This window comes from Eretmochelys imbricata, chromosome 15 (assembly GCF_965152235.1).
Source record: "Eretmochelys imbricata isolate rEreImb1 chromosome 15, rEreImb1.hap1, whole genome shotgun sequence".
In the NCBI taxonomy this organism is placed as follows: Eukaryota; Metazoa; Chordata; order Testudines; family Cheloniidae; genus Eretmochelys; species Eretmochelys imbricata.
Genome location: NC_135586.1, coordinates 3,483,054 through 3,500,114, shown reverse-complemented (window position 1 = coordinate 3,500,114; position 17,061 = coordinate 3,483,054). Strand labels below are relative to the sequence as shown.

Below are 17,061 nucleotides of genomic sequence, written 5' to 3'. Positions count from 1 at the left end.
CTTGACGCAGGTTCCCACCCAGGAAATCTGCAGAGCAGCAACGTGGTCCTCCATACACACTTTCACCACGCAATCACCCAGCAAGCCAGAGACGATGCGGCCTTTGGGAGAGCGGTGCTACAATCAGTGGATGACTCCGACCCCACCTCCTAAACTTGGGCTTTTGAGTCACCTGATTGGAATGGATGGGAACAAGCACTCGAAGAAGAAAAAACAGTTACTCACCCTCTTGTAACTGTTGTTCTTCAAGATGTGTTGTTCATGTTCATTCCAATACCCACCCTCCTACCCCTCTGTCGGAGTAGCCGGTAAGAAGGAACTAAGGTGGGTCGGTAGGGCCTCATATTAGGTGCCATGAAGGCGTGACTCCAGGAGGCACCGAGGCTGACCCTACGGATGCTGCTAAAGGAAAAATCTTCCGGCTAGTGTGCACACACCTGATTGGAATGGATGTGAACAACACATCTCGAAGAACAACAGTTACGAGAAGGTGAGTAACCGTTTTTTTTTCTACATGCCAACCGGTATAATCCCCAGTAGTCAAAGATGTGGGGTCACTTTTTCAAAAGTGCTCAGCAGTTACAACTGGAGACAGATTTTCACTGAAGCTGCTTGCTGAAAATCTATGCATTTTATTTAAGTACCTATATGGAAGTGGAATTCTCCTGAAAATTTGGCCCATAATGCCTAGAAAGGAGCTCTGCTCTGTGTGCTGTGTGGGTATGTCTGCAGCTTAAAATCTGTTGGAACAGTATTCCAAAATAAGTATCCATAATAATGTAAGCCCTCATCCCCAGGAAATCCAAGGGCTATGTACTAAAATTGTTGGGTATAATGCTATGTATGTACTGAAACATTTGAGTCCAGTTTTGCCTTCAAAGCACAGTTAGCATGTTCTGCAAGCCACAAATCATGAAACAATGAATGTGTTACCATTAAAGGGCATAATCTGCTACAAAACATATAGACAAGTTACAGACTCTGATCAAATCTAACTCCTTTGCCTTGACATCTTAAAAGAAAAATACTTGGACCAGAAGCTAGAACCATGACCCCTTCAAAAAACGTCAAAAAGTATGATGTGCCAGTTCTATAGTTAGCTCAACAAATGTACGTGTCAGTGTTGCAAAATGTAACCTGTAATTTGAATTCAGTAAATAATTTTTAAAAAATGTAAACAGTGACATCATCAGGAAATACATAAGGACAGAAGTAGTGGGCATTTTATGGCTGTTGGTTTAGCATCCCTGGATGTTGCAAAGAGCTGGTCTAGGTCACTTGGGCTGGGGGTAGGGGGGGGTTTCTTCTCTGTATACCATGGAGGTTTCTGATTCCTGCTGCCTCTTGTTCCAGGGCACTGAAGGAGCCTAAAGAGTTGAACTTCATCTTTGGGGTGAATATCGAACAGCGGGATTTGGATGGCATGTTCATCTATAACTGCAGTCGGCTGATTAAGATGTATGAGAAGGTTGGCCCACAGCTGGAGGGTGGCATGTGAGTTCCTTTCAGAAATCGTCAGAGTTCCCTTGGCTTAGGACTGAAATTAGCTTATACAACAGAGCTAGGGAGGCAGCATGAACCATTCCCTCCGTATACAGTACAGTCACTCAGTATCAGCCACAGTCATAGTCTGTTTTGTTTTATTATGTAATTTAAAGCCCCAGATTTCCCAGTAAAAATGAAGTTCTGCATGCAGAGACAGGAGTTTGCCCTGCAGTGACATAAGGTTTTTCTGCTCTGCCAGCATTTGGTACTGAGCCCTTCCCAGAGGTGCCAAATGAAAGTTGACAGTTCCTCACTACTTACTAACCACTTCTCTGTCACTAAGAAGACTAACCCTTAGGGCAAGGCAGGATTATTGGGGCTAGTTGAACATTCAATACTTGAAAGCAAAGATCCCTTTTTGTGCACAGTGAGGAAAACAAAGACATTTACTCCTGCTGGAATTCTGCGCAATGCAGAATTTGTGCAGAATTAATGTTCCCCACAGAATTTTATTTTTTTCCTGCAGAATTTGATTTCTGTGTGGGGGGAAAAAATAATGGCAACCCACACGTGCAGGGAACAGTAATGGCAGCCCAGCCATATTCCTGCTGTTAGTCCCACGGTGACTGGGACTCCTGATGATTATATTGTGTTGTTTTTGACAAATAAAATATACAGAAGTTTAAAATATTGTGTAGAATTCTTAATTTTTTGGCACAGAATTCCCCCAGGTGTGGACATTTCACACTAGAAAACTTTCTTCAGAATACAGCCCTAAATCTGTGGTGTTAAGGGGTTGATACCATATTAATATTGGAAAAAGCAGCACCAGGGTTTCACTGTCTGAAACGCATATTGCTGCAGGAGGTACTCAGTGAGCCAACTGGTTGCAGTCGGTGATTGGTACTGGTGGTGGTTCAATGCTGCTCCCTTGGACAAGTATCTTGGTGGGTGTTAGCAGTGTACAGTGTTACAGTTATTTCTCACCCCCAGGGCATGTGGTGGAGTGGTAGGAGTGGTGGACATACCCTACTTGGTTCTGGAGCCCACCCACAATAAACAGGACTTTGCAGATGCTAAAGAGTATCGACACTTGCTGAGGGCGATGGGGGACCACTTGGCTCAGTACTGGAAGGATGTTGCTATTGGTAATGAGGCTTCACAACTTGACAGGGATGGGGAGGGGACTCTGGGTGGCTGGTGGGACAGGGGGTAGAGCTTACCAGAGAAGGAGGACTTCATATTCATGCTGCTGATAGTGGCAGCATGATGAATGTTCTTGTTCTGTTTTTCTTCAGCCCAGAGAGGTATAATCAAGTTTTGGGATGAATTTGGCTATTTATCAGCAAACTGGAACCAACCTCCCTCAAGTGATCTGCGCTACAAACGCCGACGAGCCATGGAGATTCCCACCACAATTCAGTGCGGTGCGTCTCTACCAGGCAGAGGGAGCAGGGTGGCTGGGATTAGGAGATTGTTCTGCCATGTGGGCTAGGGAATAGAAACTACTGTTCAGAAGGCAAAGCAGCTCATGGGCAGGAGATAGCTAGTTAGTTTTTCTGCTACCCAACAAAGCCCATACAGCTCTGGGAGCTGGATGCTTTTCTGACTCATGCTTCATAACCAGATATCTTTCTGGTGACGATGCACAAGCCAGATATTCAGAGCCCAGAGAGATTTTGAGGCTGGCAGTTTAAATTTTTTTTTTTTTTTTTAATAGTCTTATCTGTAAGCTGGGAATACGGAGTAGTCATCACAGAGGGGCTGAACATAAAGCTGCACAGGGCCATTTTTACAATCCCTCACTAGGACAGAACTGCACTTCAGTTCTCGCCTTCCTCCTCCCCCCCCACCCCCCGTGCTACATTTTCTAGGACATTTGGGAGTGTTCCCTCCCTATAAGTGGGAATAGCCTGAGTATCAAATGGGAACATCCCACACAATTGTCTTTCTTGTCACTAAAGGAGACCCTGGGCATTAACTGGTTTCAGCCTTCTTGATCACCATTTCAGTTATTTTTATGGTTTTGTTTTTTAAAAGAAAACAAAACTTTGCAACACAGTGGAGTGTCTTGGAGGGACATGGAAGGTGGTCCCTGATGCCAAGTGCTCCAGCAGCTGGAAAGGGTTGTTGTCACCAGACTAATGCCCTGGAAAGTCGTGAGGTCCTCAACAGCTAAATGTGCTTGCTGTGGACCCAGAGGACAGGCTATGTGGATGGCTTAGAATCTGTGTGCTGACTGTGTAGTGTGTTCTGTGTAACAGATATGTGTTTGAAATGGCGGACCCTCCCATTCCAGCTGAGCTCCGTGGAGAAGGAATACCCGGATACTTGGGTGTGCTCCATGAACCCTGACCCTGAGCAGGATAGGTGAGTATGAATGCGGGCCATGGTAGGGAATTGGCGTTAATGTACCTTTTGCCATGCTGTTCTGGGCACTTGACTGGGTAGCTAATGGCATTCTGCCTACATCAGAAGATTCTGCTCACAATCCCAGTGAATCCGGATGTTTCTACTGAAAATGAGCCTCAGTGAGCCAGTTGATGTCCCTGATGGCAACGCTGTTGTTCGTTTGAGTCAACGCAAATGAGGGATTATCTTCTTTGAGGCTTTCTTCCTCTGGGGGGACCTTCCTGCTTTCCCCCCCACACACACACTTTTGTTGATTTCAGTTGGGATGTCTGAAGCTAAGAGTGGTGTTGGGCTAATGACTGGGGACATCCACAGAACAAAGCTGAGGCTACAAGTTAAGGGTTGCAAAATGCTGGATAAATTCAATTAATTTTAACTACATGGAAAGTGTGAAGTGTCTGTGTAATTCTGTTAACATCCAGGAAAATAAAAGCCTGACGTAGGTGCTAAATTTCTTAAAGGACTAATTTTCAATTAATTCATTCTGTACTCAAAGTAAGCACACAAATTTGGGGGGGATGGGTTGTATTTTTTCATAAAAACAAAGTCTGAATCTCTGCTTTAAGTGCAAAATGGAACTTAGCCTTAGCTATGGAGTTGGTCAGCACCTCCATAAAAACACTAACACACACACAGTCTCAATGGTAGATTCACTTTCCAGGGAGGAAGAAAATTCAGAATCCCTATTAGAGGGGTGGTGGATAAGAGAATTCTGAGATGTCTTTTAAAGAAGGATAAATTACTTACCTGTAATTCTGTTTCCTTAAATATGCTATTATCATAGGATTCCCAGTCTTGGAAAATAAGTAGGTCAAGGGGTGTTTCAAATGGAAACGAAGAACCACACAGGCAGTGATAAAGGCCATATTAAGTAAGCCAGAATTTAGCTTTATTGGTGATTTGTTTGGGGGAAGGAGAGAAACCTCCAGACAAGCATGAAGTCTAAATACAGAAATACTTGAGGATGAGTTGAACAAAATAGCCACCTTAGCTAGCTCAGAATAAGAAAGTTCCTGAATTAAATAAAAACTTTAGGAGGTGAGAGAACTTGTGCTCCCCTATTTTGTGGAAACTTAAATGGAGACCCATTCCTTTTATGTAGGGTGAATCATCGCTAGAGTGCAAACCTCTGTACACTGCAGCATCCCTGAGATTGGCAGGAAAAAATGTTTGATATGAGGGAAACATGAGCTAGGCCATAATAGTGAGGAATGCGATAGAAGTCTTCATACACGAAGAACTGGTATCTAGTAAACTAAGAGTTGCGTGAACTGTGGTGCTTCTAATCTGTTTCAAGTAGAACTCTTCAGACTTAACTGCTTCTGACAGTGTGGAGGAGGGCCTCGCTGGGATAGTCCTGTGGCATGAACAGTTTGTTGACAGTATGATAGGTTTATTAAGGTTAGAACACTAACACCACCATGTGAATAAAACTTAGACATTGTGATGAATCAGACTTATCCTTGTAAAGTCTCCTCTAAGGCTGGTTATTAGTACCTGAAACTTAGCAGCTCTTAGAGCTAAAGACACTGCTACTAGGAATAAGATCTGTTTGTACCCTGCTGTAAACCTTTACATGCACAGTGGAGGGACTTGCAGGTTGGCCTCACTTATTTGGAGGTCTTTGCCTTTTCATGAGCCGAGTTCTTCGAGTGATTGCTCATGTGTATTCCACCAGAGGTGTGTGTGCTCGCCACATGCACCGGTGCTGGAAGTTTTTCCCCTAGCAGTACCCATAGGGGAGCGCCCCTAGCGACCCCTGGAGTGGCACCTCCATGGCGCGGTATAAGGGGTGCTGTGCGTTCCCCCCCACCCTCAGTTCCTTCTTGCCCCCAGTGTAGGTGCTCCGGAACTGCTCTGCTCCAGCTTTGCTGTAGCTCGTCCCCAGAACTGCTTGTTCATTCAGTGTGTGGTACCTGTAGTTGGTTAATTGATTAGTTTAGTTTAGCTAGAGTGCCCGGGTTTTAAGAGTTTTAAGTCGTGCGACACTTGTAGGCAACGTATGCCAGTAAAGTGATCTGCACGCAGACTATTTGTACTGTTTGGGGGAAACCCATCTCAGTGATAGCTGCAAGATTTGCAAGTAGTTTAAGCCTCGGACCAAGAGAGAAAGGGACAGTAGGCTACTCTGATAGAGTTGGTGCTGACCCCAGTTCTGGAGGACCGCTCTGAGTCAGCACTGTGCTCCGTGGTGTAGGTGTGCAGCGACCCTTTGGAGCCATCAATTAGTCGGCACCGCTCCCTGTCCGCGGGGCATGCCAAGAAGGCTAGGAAGAGGCCGCCTTCGCCGCAGCACCGTAGTAAACCTGGGACAGAGGCTAGACCCATGTTGGACAGTCCTCGATCCCCCACCAGCCTCTAGGCCTCCGACTCAAGTCGAGCGAAGTAGCCCGGCTCATTTGGAGCGGGCCTCCCCAGATGTCCGGATGCCCTCCACACCAGAGGCCTTGCAAGTGGCCTAGGATGTCATGTCCATGCTGGTACCAGGAGCACCGCTGATGTCGGCCCCACACTCCAGAGGCAAGCCACCGCTGGGATCTCCGCAGTTGCCCTGTCTCGGTACTGGTCTCGGTCAAGGGAACGTTCCTGACGCTGTTTGCCGCCCAGCAACCGTTCTGTGCAAAGTCCACATGGGTTGTCCTCAACTCCCACCAGGTTGTCTGGCTGGGTTCCATTTGTCAGAGACTCCCAGCACCGCTCCGCCTCGAGGAACGAACACCGATGGGACTGAGGCAGATGACGCCAAAGGTCCTCGTCTTGGAGGGGCTATTGCAGCCAGTCATGACACGAATGTCGACACCGTTCCCGTTTGTCATCCCGCTCCAGGACCCCGCCATGGCACTGCCCCCGCAGCCCCAGGCGTCAATTGCCGGCCCGCCCGCCGGAGCCGATCGCAGAGCAGCTATTACCGACGGTACTGGTCCTTCACGTTGGGATCGCGGTCCCATGGTCGACATCGCTCCCGGCACCGCCTCTCCTCCCCGTCCAGGGACAGTGGCAGGTCGTATGTGAGCCCAGCCTCCATTCGAAGTTTTCTATTGATGGGCCAAGCCGAACAGACAGCTCCGCCGCTGCCACAGTAGGTGTAGTGGCACTGGGCCCCGTGGCCGGCCCAATGGTACCAGTGGGCTCCGTGGCCCCCGATGCAGCCCCCGGTGGGGACTCACTCAGTGATCGGAGCCTCAGAAGGACCATCGGCCTCCCTCTCCAGACCTATGAGGAAGGAGTCGGTGGGACATACATCCTCGGCACCGTGCCCGGAGACTGAGCAGGTGGTGGATCCTCCGGTGCCGGTGGACACGCAAAGTACCCCATCAGCCTCCTCGCCCTTTCCTGATGAGGCAATTACGGCCCCTCCTCCCTCCGTCCTGTAGGAGGACTTTTGGGCCCACCAAGAACTCTTTAAGAGAATGGCATCAAGCCTCAACCTCCAGGCAGAGGAGGTGGAGGAACCCTTGGACTCCCTGTTTAATGTACTGTCCACCTCGGCACTGGGCAGGGTGGCCTTACTTTTCCATGAAGGGGTGGCAAAAATTTCAAATGCCCTGTGGCAAACCCCAGTCTGATTGGCCCCCATCTCTAAGAGAGTGGAAAGCAAGTATTTTGTGCCCGCCAAGGGTCATGAATACTTGTACACCCACCCTGCTCCTAACTCCGTGGTGGTCGAGTCGGTCAACCACAGGGAACGGCAGGGCCAACCGGCCCCTACCCCAAAAAAAAAAGATTCAAGGAGGCTGGATTCATTTGGAAGAAAAATTTATTCATCCTCGAGCTTCCAGTTACGGGTGGCGAACCACCAGGCTCTCCTGGGCCAGTATGAGTTCAATCTATGGGGCTCCCTGTCCAAGTTCGAGGATTCTCTCCAGGAGTGCGACAGGAAGGAGTTCAAAGCGCTGGTGGAGGAGGGTAAAGCGGCTGCCAGGGCAACCTTGCAGGCAGCTTCGGATGCAATGGACATGGCCTCTGTGGTGTGCATGAGAAGGGCACCATGGCTCCTGCTTTCTGGGCTGTCCAGCAAGGCGCAGACCTCCCTGCAGGACCTTCCATTTGACAGCAAAGCTCTGTTTGCAGAAGAAACGGATACAAAGCTGCGTGGCCTGAAAGACTCCCGCACGCCGCTCCAGACTCTGGGTCTCTGTATTCCGGCTCCGGCTAAACCTAAGTTCAAGCCGCAGCAGACTCCTGCCCAGGCCACCCGCTCAAAATACAAGACCGCAAAAAAGTCACAGGACAACAAGAAGCGCCTACAGAGGCAGTCTCGACCTGCCCCCCAGCCTGGGTCCTCCAAGGGCAAGTAGGCAGAGAAAAGGCAGTTTTGATGGGACGCCCAGGGGCTCCCTGCAAGTTCTCATCAGGGATCCACCCTCAGTAAAGTTTCCTTCTCCAATCGGTTGTGTGTTTTCCTCCCAGAGTGGTCGTAGCTGACCTCAGACTGATGGGTCCTCAACTCCATCTCCTGGGGCTACACCCTCCAGTTTACTTCCACCCCTCCCAACCACCCTCTGCCCCCGTCCCTCCTGGAGGACCCCTCTCACGAGGCTCTGTTTGAGTAGGAGGTGGGGTGGCTCCTGGGCCTAGAAGCGGTGCTGGGGGAGTTCAAATGCAAGGGGTACTACTCCCGCTATTTCCTTACGCCAAAGGGGGGCTCAGGCCCATCTTGGACCTGCAAGGTCTGAACCAGTACATGGTGAAGCTCAAGTTCCGCATGGTCTCCCTGGCCTCCATCATCCGCTCCCTGGATCCCAGGGACTGGTACGCCGCCCTCGATCTGCAGGACGCGTACTTCCACATTCATATATTCGAGGGGCACAGATGCTTCCTCCATTTCACGGTGGGGCAGGAACACTACCAATTTACGGTCCTCCTCCCATTTGGCCTGTCCACTGCCCCCAGGGTATTCACAAAATGTATGTTGGTGGTAGCAGCCTACCTCAGGCACCGGGGGGTCCAGATCTTCCCGTATCTGGACAACTGGTTGGTCAAGGGCAGCTCCTGGTCGCAGGTGCGGGATCATGTGGCACTCCTTCTGTCCATGTGCACCACTTTGGGCCTGTTGGTAAACAACACCAAGTCCACATTAGTCCCGGTTCAATGCATAGAGTTTATCGGGGCGGTCCTGGACACCTCGACAGCCAGAGCCTTCCTCCCACCAGTCAGGTTCGAGACCCTGAGGGGACTTACCAACACGGTCACAAGGTTTCTGGAGACCACATTCAGACCGTGCCTCCAGCTCTTGGGTCACATGTCGGCGTGCACATGTGTGGCCTGTCACGCCAGACTGAGGATGAGGCCCCTCCAGCTCTGGTTGGCCTCAGAGTTCTCCCAGGCCAGGGACAGGATGGAAAAGGTCCCCACGGTGCCCAAGCCAGTGATTGCCTCCCTGTGATGGTGGTCCTTTCCAGGAAACATACTCCATGGGGTCCTGTTCAGGAGTAGGGCCCTGTTGCTGAAACTGGTGTCTGACACGTCGAACTTGGGATGGGGGCCCATGTGAGGAAAGTTGAGACCCAGAGTCTGTGGTCGGCTCAGGACCTGACCTTCCACATAAATGTCAAGGAGCTCAGGGTGGTACAGCTGGTGTGCATGGCCTTCCACTCACACCTAGAGGGCCGTGTGGTCAGGGTTCTCACAGACAACACGGCCTCTGTTTTACATCAGTAGGCAAGGCGGGGCCCGATCGTCTGCCACGAAGCCCTCAGGCTGTGGGACTTTTGTATAGCCCACAGCATCTGCTTACTGGCCTACCACCTACTGGGCGCCCGGAACTCACGGACAGATCGCTTGAGCAGGGACTTCTCCTCTCAACACGAGTGGTCTCTTCACCCAGAGGTGGTGCATGGACTTTTCCAAGTGTGGGGAATTCCCCAGGTGGACCTGTTCGTGACTCGGCAGAACTGTCGCTATCCCCGGTTCTGCTCCAGGGGGGCTGGGACGGGGCGCTATCTCAGATTCCTTCCTCCTGTCCTGGTCAGGCCAGTTTCTCTATGCCTTTCCCCCATCCCGCTGATTGGCGAGGTCCTGGAAAAGATAGACAGAAAAGGCCCGGGTCCTTCTGATTGCCCTGGCATGACCCAGGCAGGATTGGTACAGGATCCTCATGGGGCTGGCAGTCACCTTGCTGTGGCCATTGCTGTCCCGCCCAGACCTACTCTCCCATTGCTGCCTCCTCCACCCCAACCTAGCGGCACTCCACCTCACGGTGTGGTTGCTCAATGGTTAGGCCAGGAGATAAGGATGTGCTCAGAAGGGGTTCAGCACGTCCTCTTGGAAAGCAGGCGACCCTCCACGCGCCGAGCCTACTTGGCAAAGTGGACTCAGTTTTCCAGATGGGTGGATGAGCAGGGTGTTTCTCTGGTGGCTACCCCAATCCAGCTGATTCTGGACTATCTCCTTCACTTAGAGTCAAGGCGCACCTGGCGGCCATATCAGCCTTCCACCCACCGGTGCAGGGCCACACGGTATTCTCCCATGCTATGACTGGCCGATTCCTTAAGGGATTGGATCGTCTCTTCCCATATGTTAGGCCCCCAGTCCCACAGTGGGACCTAAACCTGGTGTTGACCTGCCTCACGGGGCCCCCCATTTGAGCCACTAGCTATGTGCTCCTGGTCGCACCTCTCATGGAGGGTAGTCTTCCTGGTAGCAATCATGTTGGCTAAGCGGGTCTTGGAACTCAGGGCACTGACCTCCGAGCCCCCGTACACAGCGTTTCATAAAGGTACGGTCCAGTTCCTCCCACACCCTTCGTTCCTCCTGAAGGTGGTCTCCGCTTATCAGATGAGTCAGGACATTTTTCTGCCAGTCCTCTGCCCCAAGCCCCATGTGTCCAGTGAGGATTACCGCCTCCACATGCTGGATGTGAGAAGGGCTCTGGCTTTTTACCAGTTACGACCTGGCGAGAATCCCTCCGCCACCAATTGTGAGGCTGTGCTCGATTAGGGTTCAGGACTCGGCTGCCTTTTTGGCCCATGTCCCCATTCAGGACATTTGTAGGGCTGCCACTTGGTCTTCAGTTCACATGTTCACCTCACATCATGCGATCGTCTCCCAGACCAGGGAGGACACCGGGTTCGGCTTCGGCAGGGCCGTGCTCCGTCCCGAGAGTTTGTGAACTCCTACCCACCTCCAACAGATATAGCTTGGAATCCCCTATTGTGGAATACATATGAGCAATCACTTGAAGAAAAGACAGTTACCTTTTCCATAACTGGTGTTCGAGATGTGTTACTCATGTCTATTCCACATCCCACTGTCCTTCCCCTCTGTTGGAGTTGTCCTGCAAGAAGGAACTGAAGGTGGGGGGAGCGCATAGCACCCCTTATACCATGCCATGGAGGCGCCCCTCCAGGGGTCGCTATGGGGGCTCCCCTTCTGTTACTGTTTGGGGGAAAACTTCCAGCACCGGTGCACATGGCGAGCATGCACAGCTATTGTGGAATAGACATGAGCAACACATCTTGAAGAACACCAGTTATGGAAAAGGTAACTGTCTTTTCTCAGGGACAGAGCTGCTAAGCTGGGGGCAGCAAGGTGCACTGGCTTTGATTGAGGATCTGAGGCTAGACTCTTTGCCTGATAAATTCGTCTTTGGGTATCTGCCACAGAATTAGGAACCAGACCTTGGCCCACGGAAGGCTGTTGGGTTATCGGATCCTTCAGTTCCTCCTGAATTCTTTCCAGGACCATTGCAACCTAATGACGGATGGAAAAACAGCGAGGAGTCTCCTTCCCCAATGGAGAGAAGTGTTCCATGCTAAAACAGTCTCTTCCTAAAGCCAAGAATAGAAATCTGCACAGGCAGCCTAGGAGATCCATCTCTTGTATTCCCACTGGAGAAAGATTTAATCCAATACTCTCCGATTAAGAAAGTATTCATGAGATTATATCATTAATGGACTCCAACTGTCTGCAGCCATGTTTTCCTTATACACAGTGCAGTGGGCTGATTGTCCATGTTAGTGAGGGGATCGCTCTCTGGATTACCCAGTGTCTGAAAGTCCTTAGAGCACCGGGGACTGCCCTCCTCTCCAAAATTTGGGGTGTTCTCATTAACAAAGCTGCCAGGATCCCTGGGTATAGTGTATGTCTGTGTGGGCTCTGCAGCACAGGTGAACACATCTGATCACTGTAATCTGGATGGGCAGCGTTTGTAAACCCATTCCTAATTGGATATTTTCCCTGGACTGCCTGATGGAACACCTTTTGCATCCACTGGGGAAGACAACTTCCATATGCTTTAAATACAGTACCTAAACTAGGAAGGGCCCTAGCAGAAGTTCAGGAAAGAGAAGGATCCAGTAAGCTATAATAGCTTTACACTGGCCTGTTTATCAGAGAGGCCTAGAAGTCGCCTGCAGACGTCCCAGTGTTGCTTGCCTCCACAAGGATCTCTAGGGTCAAAGAGATTTTTCTAATGCATGTGTTGGGTATTCCCAATGCATTTATGGCCATGGGACAACATCCATAGTATGGTTCAAGCTACTCATCACCCTTCCCCTTTGTTCGTTAGCATGAGGGAGGACACTGATCTGTCCACCACATTGACCACTTTCTGCTACCCTCTCCTCAAGGGAGACTGCCTCAGCACAGGTGTTTCCTTAATGGTGTTCCTTCAGTGCACTGGCATAGGGAAGAGGAGTCCTCACCGTCCTCCCATGGCAGCTGTTCTAAGGTGTTCTCGGTGAAGCTCAGTCTCCACAGCTTGTAAACTCCAGCGCAAACCACGACACACACATCAACACCAGTCAGGTTGCAGTACGAATTAAGCCGCTGGAGTCTGGCATATGCACAACAGGCCAAGTGTGGAGTCTAAAACTATCAGTGTAGAGTACGTTCGAGGACAGTCTGAGGCGAGCAAGGCTACCTGCCTCAAGACGCTACCAAGCAGAAGCACCACAGAGACCTTTCATGGGGTTTGTGGTAGCCAGGGCAAAGTTTCTGTACGGAAAATAGAGAAATACCAGATCATTAACCCATAAAGTATCACCCTCTGCAGTAGAACTGATGGGCAAGAAAATTGGTGCCAGTCAGCTTTAAAATTCAGGAATAGATGGAAAACCAGTTAAAAGGGGCTCTGTAATGGTAGCCAGAGGGATCTCCTCAGTTGTCAGCAGTAATGAAGGAACTGACAGTTGGAGGCATCATTGGCTGGAATAGTTGCCTGTGGCATTTCCCTGTGTGGCTCCTGCTTTCTGAATGGGCGGCTCATGCCAGTGGGCTCCCAGCGTAAATAGGTTTATTTTAAAGACTTTTTTTAACCCTTCAATTGTAAAGCCAGTAAGCTGTGTATGCATTTCTGCCTGGCTACAATCTGTGAATCTTTCTGATTGTCCTTGAGATTAGGGTATTGCAGTAATAGGGAAACAGCTAGGTTTCCTTGAGGCCGATATTGCTCTCCCTAACTGTAAAAGTTTGTTGTAACTCACGTTTTGGTCTCTTGCTGAGCTTGGCTATTATCATTTTCTCTACTGTAGGTGTGAAGCTTCAGAGCAGAAGCAGAAGGTACCCCTGGGAACACTGAAAAAAGACATCAGATCACAAGAGGAGAAGCAGAAGCAGCTGACGGAGAAAATTCGCCAGCAGCAGGAGAAACTGGAGGCTCTGCAGGTGAATCTAGAGACCTAGAGCTGAGCATGGTGGAGAGAATCTGAGATGCCTCCTTGGGCAAATGAATTTTGCTGAGTTAAATGTCTTTCTCAACCCTCTCTCATTTTATTTGTATTACTGTAGTGCTTAGGAGCCCTAGTCATAGCCTCGCCCCCTTGTGCTAGGCTGTGTAGAAACAAAACAAAAAGCCATTCACTTCCCCCAAGGAAATTCCCATCTAGGTATAAGACAAGACAACAGATAGATGCAGATAGACTAGAGAGTACAAGGAAACAACGACGGTAGTCTTCAGCATGATAGGCAGTAGCCTCAGCATACCAGCAGACTAGCCACTGTAAATTTTTTTGTAGGCATAATGGAAAAAGAGAATGTTAAGGAGTGTTTTGAAGGAGGTTAGTGCATTCGTTTTGTGGATGTTTATCGGGAGCTCCTCCCACGTGTGAGGGTCAGCACAGGAGAAAGCATGAAGGTGCTTATTTGAAAATTTAATAATTGGACGATGGAGGCATCATGGACGAACTGGAGAACATATGCTGCCTAGAGTCCAAATCCTGTTCCTCACACCTCCTGGGGTTTATTTTAGTTAAAAAAATGAGCAGCAGTAAAACAAAGTTTAGCTCAGACTTCAGGCTTCACTTCTTTTTGGACTCCTCCCTTTGGACTGCTCAGCCCACAGCCTATGTCCTCTCTTTATTGGGCTGCTCCCCCTTTTTTTTTTTTTTTTATGGTTCGATGTGGGGTGAGCCACCTGCCTTAGTGAGCCAGCAGAACCCGTTTAACATTCCCCAGCATGATCACCACCTGCTAATGTTGGGTTTTAGGGAAACGCTGACAGCTTTTAAAATGACCGTGTTCCTGTTTTTACCACAGAAAACTACTCCAATCCGGTCCCAAGCTGACCTGAAGAAATTACCTCTGGAAGTGACCACGCGGCCTGTCGTGGAGGTAAGTACCACAGCTCCTGTACTGCTGCAGACCTGTATGCTCCAGTGCCATACTGAACTATTCTGTGAGCAATTCCTGACTCTTTATTCTTCCTCTCTCCTGTGCTCTCTCTCTTCTCCCAGGACTCCCAATCACTGAGCAGACCTCAACGCCCGCGATCTCCTCCTTTACCCGATGTAATTAAAAATGCTCCCAGCAGGCCGCCGCCTCCCCCCAAGTCCATCAGCCAACTGCGAAAGGCCCCCCTGGCTCGGCCAGCCATCAGCGCCCCCAAACTGGCAAGTGTGCTGTCCAGGGAGGAAGCTAGTACTTCCAGGACACAGCAGCATATCGTGACTGCGGGAAAGTCCAACAGCACAGTTGTCAGGACTCCTGCCAAACCGATCCATGTTGCGAGGCCACCCCCCATGCTTCTGCAGAACTCCATGAGCCAGCGTGAGACTCCCAGCCCCAAAATTATAAAGACACCGGTGCTGAAAAAACCTGCAGCACTCAAACCTCCACAGGTGAGTCCATTATTTGGTAGGACGGGAAATCATCAAAGCCCTACCCCTCAACATGGACAAACCCAGTGTTTACCCAGCATCTTCCTCACCTTCAGCTGTGAGAGACCCCTCCCCCACACACTATAGTAACTGCATAGGTTGGAAGAACTGTACTGTGCTAGGTGAGAGCTTAACGATCTATCCTTAGTGGGATCACTTGCCCCAGCTGCTTCGTGTGAGACCCCAGTGATTTCCCTGTATGGGGTAGAAACATGACAACAGGTTCATGGTGATGGATACTGGTGGTATTTGTGGCTATCCCTTGTGGCATGGGATGGATATATGTGTGATATATATGTGCTAGGACCTTCTGTAGAAAGCCTTATGGTCAGATTTTCAAAATGGCTCTGCATCCAGCTGCTCCCATTGTTCTTAACCGGAGCTGTTGGGTGCTGAGCTCTTTTGAAACCCTGGCTCCTTTGTTTAGGCGGCTGTAGAGGCACTGAGCTCGTCTGAAAGCCTACCCTCTTGAAATGGATGATGGTTGGTGGCATTCTTGAGATTCAGCCAGAAATCACTTGCTCTCAGCAGGCCTCCAGCATCCGCAAGAGGACATTTAACACCATGGAGGATGGAGCTGAGGAGGAAACGGAGCAGAAGAAGGAGAAAACGAAACGGGGCAAATTAGTGGTAGTGAAAGAGGAGAAGAAGGACTCAAACGAGGTGGTGGTTGAGGTGAGGATTGCAGTGAGTTCCCTCTGGCAGGAAGGGAGCTAGTGAGCTCTCATGATCTTCCTGGGAGATGGCTAACACGAGCTCTTTATGCTTACAGCTCACAGACAGTGCAGGGGAGGAGGAGCTGGCAGATCTGAAAAGAGCCCAAAAAGGTGAGGAGCAACCCATTAAACTCGAGTTACCATGTTTGTGCCAGAAGTGACCATGTTTTTTCCAACCCCAAGGAATTTACATACAGTTTAACTGATCATGGCTAAGGTTGCTTTGATAGTGCTGAAATATGGCATGCTGGGACCTGTAATCTCTGGGCTGCACATTTATATTAACGGTGAAGGAGGCTTTGGGCCTCATTGCATGAATCCGTTGAGTCTCCCTTGTTTGTGGTGTACTGCAGCAGAGAGTCAGCAGGGCTGTCTGTGGAGTATAGCCCCCTCACTTGTTCCCAGGCAGTCCCATCCCTGTTGTGGGTTACAAGAAAAACTTCCACAAAGGGGAGTGACTCATGTCCCATTCCCAGGACACGTGAAGGGTGGTGACAACTCTAGGTTCTTCTTTGAGTGATGGTCACTGTATGTATTCCATATGTGGGTGTGCATGCGTGCCATGTGCCAGAGCCTGGAAGCTTTCCTTAGGAGTGTCCGTTGACCCGCACATGCGTCGTGTGTCCCCTTGTGCTCGCTGCTGAGGGGATAATAGGTTGTGCAGGTTGGTGCTTCTCCAATTCCCTCTTACCGCTGCGTGGCCTGAATAGGAATCCCTGTTCCTTAGCACTTTGAGCTTGACTAAGAGTGTGGCCTTGTCCGTTTGTGTAGGTAGGTGTATGTAGTTGTTGCTAGTGTATATAGTAATTATAGATTAATTAATTAGTAAGTTAGTTAGCATTAGTTTCTCTCTGGGGACCTTTCTTCCGCTGGGACTATGCCCTGCATTCTGGGGTTTAAGAACTGTGTTTCCTGGCCGTGCTCATTCTCTGTGAGCGACAAGCATCAGAGATGCCTTTACTGCTCCATCTGTAAGTCTTTCCTGCCCCACACCTGGGAAGCTCGGGAGCTTAGCCTCCGTAAATTTAGGTTCATTCCCAGCAGAGTACTGAGGAAGCATGAGCTTCCCTCCGGAAAAAGCTGAGTGAAATGTGCTTTCAGCGTCAGTCCAAACCCCCTAATACCTACCCTTCTGTGTCTCAGACAAAGGGCTGCATGTGGAGGTACGAGTGAACAAGGAATGGTTCACAGGCCGTGTCACAGCTGTGGAGATGGGCAAGCATGCCATACGCTGGAAGGTGAAATTCGATTACGTACCTACAGACACCACACCAAGAGATCGCTGGTAATTAACCATTATCTTTGGCTGCGGGGGCTCTGGAGATGCTCCCCCTTCAACAGGGAGGAGAGGT

General features: G+C 49.9%; 1 protein-coding gene across 3 annotated transcripts in view; it reads left to right on the top strand.

The window, feature by feature from the left end:
* MORC2 (MORC family CW-type zinc finger 2) overlaps window positions 1–17,061 on the top strand; it is a 120,431-nt gene that overhangs the window by 82,126 nt on the left and 21,244 nt on the right. For 2 of the 3 annotated variants that reach the window (XM_077834863.1, XM_077834865.1), the window contains exons 13-22: window positions 1,354–1,494; window positions 2,479–2,633; window positions 2,784–2,912; window positions 3,750–3,855; window positions 13,371–13,503; window positions 14,374–14,448; window positions 14,571–14,954; window positions 15,522–15,668; window positions 15,766–15,820; window positions 16,853–16,994. In XM_077834863.1, the coding sequence (XP_077690989.1) occupies window positions 1,354–1,494; window positions 2,479–2,633; window positions 2,784–2,912; window positions 3,750–3,855; window positions 13,371–13,503; window positions 14,374–14,448; window positions 14,571–14,954; window positions 15,522–15,668; window positions 15,766–15,820; window positions 16,853–16,994 (1,467 nt within the window). The remainder of the gene's footprint in view (window positions 1–1,353; window positions 1,495–2,478; window positions 2,634–2,783; window positions 2,913–3,749; window positions 3,856–13,370; window positions 13,504–14,373; window positions 14,449–14,570; window positions 14,955–15,521; window positions 15,669–15,765; window positions 15,821–16,852; window positions 16,995–17,061) is intronic. The other variant, XM_077834864.1, reaches the window with a different exon arrangement.